This window comes from Temnothorax nylanderi, unplaced genomic scaffold, assembly GCF_030848795.1.
Source record: "Temnothorax nylanderi isolate EJ_2023f unplaced genomic scaffold, tnyl_v1.0 TNYL_tig0878_pilon, whole genome shotgun sequence".
NCBI classification, from domain to species: domain Eukaryota; kingdom Metazoa; phylum Arthropoda; class Insecta; order Hymenoptera; family Formicidae; genus Temnothorax; species Temnothorax nylanderi.
In genome coordinates this window covers 47,202-58,256 of record NW_027249940.1, presented here as the reverse complement: position 1 = coordinate 58,256, position 11,055 = coordinate 47,202, and the positions used below count along the sequence as shown (strand labels likewise).

Here is an 11,055-nt window from a genome sequence, read left to right as displayed (position 1 = left end):
ATTCATACCACACAGGAGACAAGCCTGCCACCTACGCGAAAAAATAAGAATTCGCTCTCACAAGCCACACAAGCGCTCTCTAACAAAGTTCTCTCTCTACATTTTCTCCCACCTTGAGTTGTTGACAGTCCCAACTACTCAACACACAGGGTTACTTTAACGGCTTAAAACAAAAAAAAATAAAAATTTATCTCTTATTTCAAAAGGAATAGGCTCAAAAGAACATTAACACATGACAATCCTTAAGACTTAAATTTACACGGGGGCTTTACAAGTCTTCCGTAACGTGTACGCGTTTCGGGCTTTTCTACGTCATTGTTCGTTCGCACTTCGCAAGTTTCACTAGCGGGAACAGTCTTTGTTTTCTCTGACGGTTTCTTCTTTGACTGATGACAAGCTCTCAGCTCATCCAAAGATTCTTCTCCAGAGTGTACTTCTAAGGGAAATACTCGTTGTACAGGACGTATAAGTTCTCCCGTGGCTGTTTTTAAACGAACAACTCTCGTCTCTCCATCAATTCCAGGAATAAGTTCAATTATTCTGGCCAAAGGCCAGTCCAAACGTTTCTGCAGGTCGTTGCCGATGAGGACGACATCTCCCACCTTGAGAGTGCGCGTAGTAGATCGCGTCGAAGGACTCTGTTTCAGCTGACCAAGATACTCGATTCTGAAACGCCTTCTCAGAGTCTCGCGTAGTACCTGAATGTAGCGAAGTCTTGCAGTAATCTTCTGAGTGGTAATTGCTATATCGACATCAGGTAATTGGTCATTTTTCAACTCGTGAAGAAATAATGAAGGCGATAATGACACGAGTTGACAGGTATCTTCAGCCAGGTAAGTTAAGGGCCGATTATTTATAACAGCTTCACAGTCGCAAAGCACGGTAGTAATCTCCTCAAAATTCAAGGCAGCTCTCCCAAGGACTTTTCGAAGCATATCCTTCATTGAGCGCACCATTCTCTCCCACCATCCTCCCCACCAGGCAGCAGAGGGGGGGTTGAATTGCCATTGAACTCGCTCAACGACGCCATAACTTTCCACCTTTCTCCAGTCGATGTTTTGCAAAAGGTTGTTGGCTCCAACAAAATTGGTACCGTTATCCGTGTAAACGTAGGAAGGCCGACCTCTCCTCGACACGAATCGTCGGAACGCTTCCAGGAAATTCTCCGTGGTCAGAGAAGACACTAATTCAAAATGGACCGCTCTATAAATGGCACAAGTGAAAAGACAAACCCATGCCTTGGTTTTGTCTCGGAGAAACAAAGGGCCTGCGTAGTCCATACCAGTGATCTCGAAGACGGCTGCATCTCTAACTCGTTTTCCAGGAAGAGCCGGGGACAATGCCTCAACTCTCTTAGCATCAAATCTGCGACAGGAAACACAACTGTGTATAACAGCGTTAACACCTCTTCTACATCCCAGTATCCAGAATCTCTCTCGTAGAACGTTAATCATAATACTTGCTGGTGCATGGTTTAACCTCAAGTGTGTGCACTCAATGAGTTTGTTAACCAAGGAATGTCGTGAATCTAATAAGATCGGGTGTCTGAAGTCCATGGTATCGTCCCGATTCGCGACCGGGCTTTTCAGTCGAATTATTCCATCTTCGTCTAGATATGTGTTCATCGAGTTCATCCTTGAATCCTTGAAGCCAAAAAAGCTTTCACGTTGAACTATGCGTATCAATTTTAATTCTGCAGCTGTAACTTCTTTTACTCTTAAATAGGATTTCACTCGTTTCGAAGCTTCTAACCGACAATTTGCAACAAACCTCATCATCCAGGCGAATCGTCGTAGAATTCCCTCATAAGAAGTATCCGGAATCATCATTTCTTTACTTGCCTTAGATTCATGCTCCGTTGCATTGGCGACTAGCACGGACGAGATTTGTACAACCTTTGATCTCACCGCTCCTCTCTTCATCTCGCTTCGAACAGCATCTTCATCTATCTTAGCGTCGGATAGAGGCCACTCTTCTTCAGGGCGCGAGAGCCATTGTGGTCCTAGCCACCATTTAGTCTTGATTAGTTCTCTGGCAGAACATCCTCTGGACGGAAGATCAGCAGGGTTTAAATCTCCAGGAACATGACGCCAATCATCAGGTTCTGTCAATTGCCTAATTTCTTGCACTCGTCGCCAGACAAAGGTCGCCCATTGACTCTCTCTCTTGATCCATGTAAGCACCGTGGTAGAATCAGTCCAACAGTACACCTTGACCTCAGGACGATTCAAATACTTGATGATGCTGCACAGTAATCGGGCTCCAATAACAGCACCCATCAATTCCAGGCGTGGGATCGTCGGCTTTCCTAGGGGTGCGAGTCGGGATTTGGCCTGAACTAGATGGACTTTAATCCCCTGGCTGCAGGCAACTCTTACGAAAATTACTGCGGCATAGGCGGCTTGACTGGCATCTACAAACAAATGGAGTGACAAAAAATCATTAGTTCCTCCAAAAACCCATCGCGGAATTCTAACTTCACGAAGAAGCTCTAAGTCTCGAAGCCACTTGACAAAAGCTGCGCCCGTCTCCTCATCGACCGTCTCGTCCCAATTTGTCTTCTTAGTCCACAATGCCTGCAGAATCAGCTTCGGGCACAACAGCACCGGGCAAACAATGCCAATTGGGTCGAATACCTTCTGTGTGGCCGCCAAAATCTTCCTTTTTGTGACTACCTCGGGGATCTTTGGTTGTAAACAATGGCCGGAAATCTTCAATATGTCCTCGACTTTATCCCAGACAAGGCCTAAAACTGAAGTTTCTGTCGAGGGACCCATATCGCCAGAATGCTCCCACCCTCGAAGGTCAAATCCTCCTTTACTCATGTATAGCGTCGCCTTCTTCTTGAAATCTTCTACCTCGCCGACCGTTGGGAGACTCATTATACTGTTGTCAACGTAGAAGGATTTTGCAAGATCACGTATTAAGTTGATCTCCTCCTCGGGTAAGTCTCGAGCAATGTTCTCCAGATGAAGATCGATGGTTGCTCCCAGTAAAAATGGGCTGCTTGTGGCTCCGAAAACGACACGACAGTGTCGATAGACCACAAATTCCGTGTCTTCAGGCTGTCTTTTCCACAAAAATCTCATAACGTCTCGATCCTGCTTCGAGACGCTAATCTGGAGAAATGCTTTTCGTATATCTGCTATCACTCCAAATTTCTGCAGCCTGAATCGCAGCAGTAACTCGGGTATCAATTCGATGAAATTTGGTCCCGTCTCTAAGCACTGATTCAACGAGGGACCTTCTCTTTCTCTTGACGATGCATCGAAAACCGGGCGAATCCGAGTCGTGCTATTTTCCTTAACTACGTGTCTGTGTGGCAGGTAATGTCCATAATCCTTTGCTTCATTGCTAGAAAGTTCTTCTATTATACCATCGTTTAACCAATCCTGAAAAACATCGTCGTAGGCTTGGTAGAGACCATCTTGTTTTAGCTTCTTGATTGTACTTTCTAACCTCCGCTCAGCTGTGGCACGATTCATCGGTAGAGTTGGGTGGTTCTCCTTCCAGGGCAAACGTACTTCATAACGTCCTTGCTCGTTTATGATTGTAGTGTGTCGAAAGCCTTTTAGGACGTTTTCTTGATGCTCTTCCTTCGTAGATTTTTGGATGGGATCTTGTATTCCCAAAACGTCCAAATTCCACAGGTCTTCGATCTTCGCCTCGTTCACATACATAGAAAAGGCGATCGCCACACTGTCGTTGCGCTGACAAACGTGCGATGGATTTTTGCCCATTATTGTCCATCCAAACTTGGTATCAACAGCCGTTACTCCATTATCAAGTTGAACTATTCGACCGGTTAAAAGCTTGCCAGCAACATCGGCTCCTATCAAGAGGGAAATCGGTACTTCATCGTGGTTAGCATCTGTGAGATTAATGGATTTTTTTCTTTGTTCCTTGATCCAAGAACCTCCGGTCACCCTGGGAATATTGACACATATTTTATTCTGCTCAAATGCGTTGAAATTGCACGCGTAGCCACCGTCAAGACTACGTAAACAAACGAGGTAGCGTTTGTGATCCAGAGGTTGAGTACTTACGCCTCCAAATAGCGAGTGAATCATCGTACGATTACCTGTTTCCTTGAATTGCATTTTCGCAGCCACGTCAGCTAAGATATACGAATGATGTGACCCAGAGTCAACGACCGCTCGAATTAACTGTTCCTGATTGCCGTTGTATACTTTAACCATAAATGTCTGCATAAAAACTTCCGGGCCCGATGACAGATTGGACAGATTCTCCACGACGTCTTTTTCTTGAGTGTCCGTCTTCGCTTTACTTCCGGAGCTCGACGTATTAGAGGCCACACTACGACATAACAACAGAATATGTTTGTGACCACACCACGCACACTTACCCTTATAACGACAATTCTTAAGGTTATGTCCGATTTTGGCACAACAAAAGCAGGCTCTCTTTTCTTTAACAATCTCCTGCCTCTCTGCCAGAGATAGTTTCTTAGCCTTTTCACAATTCACACAGTTATGCCGTTCGTCACAAAAAATGCATTTAGAGTCAATCGTTTCATTTACTGTTAAAAGTCCTGCCGCCGTCGGTGTTTCCGACGCTTCCTGTTTCGTTCTCTTATTCCTGTCCTTCACTTTTATCTCTGAGGTAACGCCGAAACCACTAACGACCATTTCAATTCTTTGTTCTGCCTGAACCTCTTCCGCCAAGAACAACATGAGGTTAGTGAGCCTGTCCTTTGCGACGGTAGCGCCAGACGACGCCGGTGATCGCTGCCAAACCCTCAATGTCTCTTCCGGCAGCGAAGATTCCACTAGGGGATACAACATGGCCGCACACATTTCAGTAGTGACACCAAGCGACTCGAGCGCTCTCAACTGCGTTTCGAGCTTGTCGAACAGGTTACCGACGGATGGCTTCTTTCCCGACTTATTGGTGTTGTTCAATACCAACTTGAGCAGCTCGCGCACGTATAGTTCAATTAACAAATCGTTTTTACCGAATCTTGATTTTAAACTGTCTATCACTTTGTCATAATTTTCCGCGATCGGTGGATAACTATTCACGAGATCACTAGCTCTAGATCCCTTTACCATAGCCTGAACTAAATATTGAAATTTATCTTCCTTGGTAATCTGTTGATCTTCGTGTATATTCTTAAAGAGACTCCAAAACTGCAGCCACTCGCGTAACTCTCCGCTGAATTTCTGCAACTCGATCTTCGGTAGCTTGAATCGTTTATCTTGGATGGCTTGTTCGTTGTCACGTCTGTTCATTGGTTGAACAGCCTCGCCGCCATTTGCAATGGGGGGAATCGGTTGCATCAGATTCGTAACTTGTGTCTTGATGCGATAATACTTGAGACGATAATCATCGCATGCCGTGGATTCCTCTTCGAGGTCCTGATCCGTCGTTTCTTCTCGCTCGAGTAGTAACTGTTGTAACTTATCGTTGAGATCCTCCATCTCACTGGCTTTATCTTTTAACAACGCAAACTGTGCTTGTATATCTTCAATTGCTGCGTCTCTACTTATGTTCGTTGAGAGCCAGTTGTATGTCCTTGTGAATGCCGCACGCGCGGTTTTCCTCAGCTTCTTGCAGTTATCCATGATCACATGAGATTATTTACGCCAAAATCCTGTCACGGTCGCCAGATGTTCACAATTGAACGGAATGAGATGCGTAAATAAGGCACGGATGTAAAAATTGAGGATCTTTATTCAGGAACGCACGTGTCGCTAGCGCTTCCCAAGGAACTCTGCTCGCTCGCATTCATACCACACAGGAGACAAGCCTGCCACCTACGCGAAAAAATAAGAATTCGCTCTCACAAGCCACACAAGCGCTCTCTAACAAAGTTCTCTCTCTACAAGATAAGCAAAAAGCTGATGTTCCGCTATCTTTTTTTAAAGACTATGAAGTAGTGCTGAGTGAATTACAATCTTGTGTTACAAGATCAGAGTACAAAGTGTTTTGGAGTGTAAATCAAGAAGAGACCCCAAAAACAGTATTGAAAGAACAGGGACAAATATTAGACATAGAAAAAATTGTGTGTGGTAAAAAGAAAGTGCCTCTCACTGGATATTATAAAGCCAAACTACTGCACTATGCAGGTGAGTTATACTAAATTCTTTAAGACTTTTTTGTACAATACAAAATGCTGTTTGTAATACATTTCTATTTTAGAATCTCTTAGTGACCTCACTGCTTTGTGCGAAAAACCGAAAGGGCGAAGACCTGTTCAACCTACAATGAAAACAGAGTGTAAAGAAAACAAAGTAAGATGAAGAAAATTGTATTTTTTTCAAATCTTTGTATTGATTTTTTGAAATAATAATGTTTTTCTAGAAGAAAATGACAGGCAAGAGCAAAAAGAACAACTGTATTGAAGAAGCAAGACAATATAATCTTCAAAGATTAAGTGATGATAAATGTAACCAAAACTTAGAAAAAAGGGAACTAAGGGATAAGGTACATTCATTTTGTTTTGTCATTTAAGAAGTAGAATAATTGTCTTGTTCAAAATTTCTTTTTGATAAAATTTTCTAATTTTTGTTAATAATTTATGATTACTTTAATTCCTTTGCTTAAGTTAACCTTTTTATTTAACACTCATAGAAGTAAATGCTTCTTTTTATCTATTGCGTTTCCATAACAGGAGATTAAAGACAGCAAAGAGGCCAAACTTTCAAATACAGTTTGTTCTTTTCGAGAACTTTCGAAAGAAGATGATTTGATTTGTATGGATAATGCTTCAGAAGATGAGCATGAGAAGATTATTAAGAAGCAAAAGACTGTAAGCAATAATATGGAACACATAATGCATTTTCAGGAAGAGCTCAAAGAATGGAAGCAAAAATATACAGAATTAGAAATGAAATACAAAGATCTCGAAGATCGATATTTCAAAATATTAGATCTAAATGTTAAATGGCAAGAGAAGGAATTGTCACACCACTCATCGCATCGGTCTTCTCACAAGTCTGAATCGTCAAAGCACAAAAGTGCCAAGCACGATAGCTGTAAATATTTTTGTTTTTTTATAATATTTTCATATTTTGATTCTGTAGCTTCTATATTTTATTGATAATATATAATTTCTTTTTGTTGTTATATGAAATTTTTTCATGTCTAAAACTGATTAGCTGTTTTTGTTTTTAGATAAATTCAAAGATTGTCTAAAAAAACATGATAATTCACATAAGTCTGACAATGAGCTTTCCTGTTCTAGTAAAATTCCAAAATATCAAAAAGTAAGTTTTACTCATTTATTTATTATGCAATATAAACATTCTTATGATTAGTAAAAGTATAATTGTTTAAATTGTTTCAGGTTAAGACCGAATTACCTGATTGGCAAAATGATTTTGATGAAAGCAGCATAATTTTAAATGAAGATTTGCCTGTTGTATGTAGTGAAGAAATATTTTCATTAATATAATAATTTTTATAAATAAATATAGTACTATAACCTGAAGGATGACACTTGTGACAATTGAACTCAAATCTTTTGCTTACAGATCAACGACATTGATTCGAAAGTCACTGTGCTGCACATTGAGCAGCCGATTCCTCAAATACCGAAAGTGGACACTTCTCTAAGTAGCGCTTCAAAAAGTCAACATATTGGTCAACTGAAAGATTCTGATCATGTAAATAATAACTTTATTTAAAAGAAGAATGTTGTTTTCTGGAAGAAAATACTTATAATACTTTAAATCTTTGCAGGTATCATATGTAGTTGATGATATCGAGAAGGATGAGTTACATAACAAAAACAAAACTGAAATTCGACCACAATTAGAGGTGAATTATGATAAATTTAAAGAATTTAAAATGTACTACAAATTATCTAAAATATTTAAAATAATTAACGATAATTTTTTTATTCTTTTATTCTTTACAGGGTGCTACCTCAAATAAAAATTATACTTTGGAAGGTCCCGCTTATAACATTAACCCTTCAAATGGAGTAAGTTAAACTTCTTAAAACTATTTACTAAATAACATCACGTCATCAAAAAATATAAAGTCATGTGTGTTATATAATCTCTGCCTTAATGCTGTATATGTATATGACTTCATGATGTAAGCCTATTATTTTTATTATTTCTATAGGTTTCTGCTGTGTCACAGGCACAGTTTGATCAAATAAATAAAGTTGAATTGGGATTGAAAGGAGATGGAAAATTTGTAAAAAAAATCGCCGACATGCTATGGACCCGAGAAGAATTATCAAAAAAAAGCGCTTCTGGGAAGGCTTGCCCAAATAAAGCAAACTCTAAGGCACGAAAGGCTTGCTCGCCAGATAAGAAAAAATATCTGTCAGGTATTAATTTTCAGTACTAATTAAAATCAACTTATTTAATAAATAGGTATTTATTTTGATAAACATATGTTTTATTAAATTCTTTCTTCTTTCAGATCTTTTACAAAAAAGAATTTACTTGGAACGGAATAATGCTTCTGTAAATCCGGCGGATTTACAAAAGCGTTTAAACAATATTAATAAAATATTGTCTTCAAAAATTAAAACTGTACGTCAAACATTTGAGCTAAAGGATACATCATCCGATGAAGAAGATTAAATAATATACATGACCTATCATCCCTAAGACGCCCATAAGACGCGTTAACGACTGACCTCTGCCGCAAAGGACGGCTTCTGAAAAGTCCCGAGAGTCGAGAGCAAGTCGACCGAACTAGGATTTAGATTGTAATGAGAGGCGGTGGACGCGCGATAGTCGTCGACGAGACTCTCTTGAAAGAGAATCGTCGTCTTTTGCACGATATATTCGCCGTTAATCTTCTCTCTCCTTTCAAATCCCAATCAATTCCGGTAAAATAGACCGGTATATAAATATATCCGATTTATTTTATTCTCATTTTGACGCTATTGATGCTTAGAACGTTTATTTTATCGCCGAGTCATCTCGAAGAAATAGAAGAAGGGGGGCGGCATAATTTATCGCATTTTTTTTTCTTTTACCAGCAGACAGAAGCTGTCCAATCTCTCGTCTTCCCGAAGGTGAGGCAAAGTCGGGTTACAATGCAGAAATCGCTTTTGCAATCACGGCGAAAATACAGTTTTTATATCCGCTTAGTCTAGACGCAATTATACGTTAATTTATAACAACTCTGCCGCGATCGCCCCCTCTTTCGACCCATATCGATTATAATTTACTCTATTACTTATTCTGCATAACGCGCACATTCGGCTAAATTTGATCGATGTAATTGTATACGCGTGAATTTTTTACATTCCTATTTTATTTGTAATAACGGGTATATATATATCGCAGAGGACTTTCTTTTTTTTTTTTTATATTCGGTTATCATGAAGTCTGCGGGATTCATTAGAGAAGCATGTCTTATAAGACGTATCATAACCTGGAATCGAGGCTAATCACGCTCTTATGCAATTTAACTTCGCCTCGCCGCCGCGATTATTTATCTTCCACCGTCTATTTACTCCGCCGAGGTCCGTACGTTTACGCCGACAACGTTCACTAATCGACAAACAGCCGCGAAAAAAAAGCACATGTGCGATCCGCCTGACGCGAAATAACTTGTACATGATTCTGATTTATATAAATATATAAATTTTATAAATATTTTGTTGATATTTTGTTTATCTAACTTGTCTCCAGTATTTTTTGTGCTCTAGGTATATGTATGAATAAATTTCTATAAATAGATTCCTATGGGTAGATTCCCATAGGTAGATTCCTATGGGTAGATTCCCATAGGTAGATTCCTATAGGTAGATTCCCATAGGTAGATTCCCATAGGTAGATTCCCATAGGTAGATTCCCATAGGTAGATTCCCATAGGTAGATTCCCATAGGTAGATTCCCATAGGTAGATTCACTTAGGTAGATTCCCATTGGCAGATACTCATGGGTAGAAGTCCCAATTCTCCCCATGAGTATCTTCCCTTTTTTGCCTACCCATGAGAAGATTTCCACCAGGGACGTCTGATAATAAATAAAAGATAAAACGCTTTATACGTCGTCGCTTTCCGTTATATTCTTTACTCCTAAAAAAAGATGCTTTTGCACCATGTACATCCAGAATGTCAATATCCGGACATGATGTTTATACCCTAATTACATGCATGATCGATCACCAAGAGACTTGGTGTCGTCGCACGTGTCGTCGTATTACAAGGTCGTACCAATAATATTACTCCGTTATACTCATTCGTGTCTAAAGATAAAACGAAAATGTGGGTAAACATGGCGTTAAGGGGACCCACTTCCGATGACCTTGAATTTGACATATATTGTCAAGGACACCCTCCCGAGTAACATGCAAGTGATTTTAGTCGGGGGTCGCTTTTTATTAAAAAGTTATTAACAAATAAAGTTAGCGAAATGAGAACAGTATATGTGTGAGCGGGAGGGCTGCGCCCCCCTGCAACCCTCCTCCACACACTGCTTAATCCTTCACCCCCACACGCGCCCCCCCTCCGCCCCACATGCCCTCACACGCCCCCGCCCCCACCTCACCTTCCCACCTTCAATCACTCATGTGTATCTGTATTTGTATGGTAAGTAGTATATATGTCAAAGTCATTGCTTGATAAAAACTTATTATGAAATAAAGTTAGCGTAAGAAGTTTTGAAATGGAAACTTAATTTCACGACACCATGTGCATTCAAAACGTTTTCCTATGTAAGTACGGTCTCTCTCTATCCGTGAAGTAAACGGATTTCTAAATACTTGTTTTGAGACGTTTAGAGGTTGTTGCTGTGGTTCTTACTTCGTTTCGATTCTACGCTCAGTTGCTTTTCAGTCGTTCAACTACCTAGTTAGTTGAGGAATTTCGTGAGTTACGATAATTTGAAAATGCATTTGCACGAATATCTCCATATGACATTTGTTGTGGAATTTTTTATGTGACAAAAAAGTTGTTCGGCGTGAAATAATGTGTCCACGGGGTAATAAATTATTACAAATAAGAAAACCGCAACAAAATAAATTATTACACTGTACGAACAAGTATTATAAAGTCGTTGGACACCATAAACGACAAAAAATAACGTGCAATTTTAAAATTAGTGCATTGCATGAAAT

The 11,055-nt window shown here is 39.9% G+C and overlaps 2 protein-coding genes across 2 annotated transcripts; one reads left to right on the top strand and one right to left on the bottom strand.

Moving 5' to 3' along the window:
* Positions 1–242: 242 nt before the first annotated feature.
* Positions 243–5,585, bottom strand: LOC139785765 (uncharacterized). Its single transcript, XM_071724944.1, has one exon. It carries the CDS (start codon positions 5,583–5,585, stop codon positions 243–245), a length of 5,343 nt encoding a protein of 1,780 aa, XP_071581045.1.
* Positions 5,586–5,866: 281 nt separating this feature from the next.
* Positions 5,867–9,590, top strand: LOC139785764 (uncharacterized). The gene is made up of 11 exons (XM_071724943.1): positions 5,867–6,089; positions 6,163–6,254; positions 6,325–6,447; positions 6,635–6,998; positions 7,138–7,229; positions 7,310–7,384; positions 7,497–7,628; positions 7,705–7,782; positions 7,883–7,948; positions 8,095–8,305; positions 8,401–9,590. The coding sequence occupies exons 2-11, from the start codon at positions 6,228–6,230 to the stop codon at positions 8,562–8,564; spliced, it is 1,332 nt and encodes a 443-aa protein (XP_071581044.1). The 5' UTR covers positions 5,867–6,089; positions 6,163–6,227; the 3' UTR covers positions 8,565–9,590.
* Positions 9,591–11,055: the final 1,465 nt, after the last annotated feature.

Coding starts and splice junctions, on each gene's coding strand:
- LOC139785765 (XM_071724944.1), bottom strand. CDS start 5,585: ATGGATAACTGCAAGAAGCTGAGGAAAACCGCGCGTGCGGCATTCACA.
- LOC139785764 (XM_071724943.1), top strand. CDS start 6,228: ATGAAAACAGAGTGTAAAGAAAACAAA. Junction 6,999..7,137: donor AAGTGCCAAGCACGATAGCT/GTAAATATTTTT, acceptor TTTTGTTTTTAG/ATAAATTCAAAGATTGTCTA. Junction 7,385..7,496: donor TAAATGAAGATTTGCCTGTT/GTATGTAGTGAA, acceptor TTTTGCTTACAG/ATCAACGACATTGATTCGAA.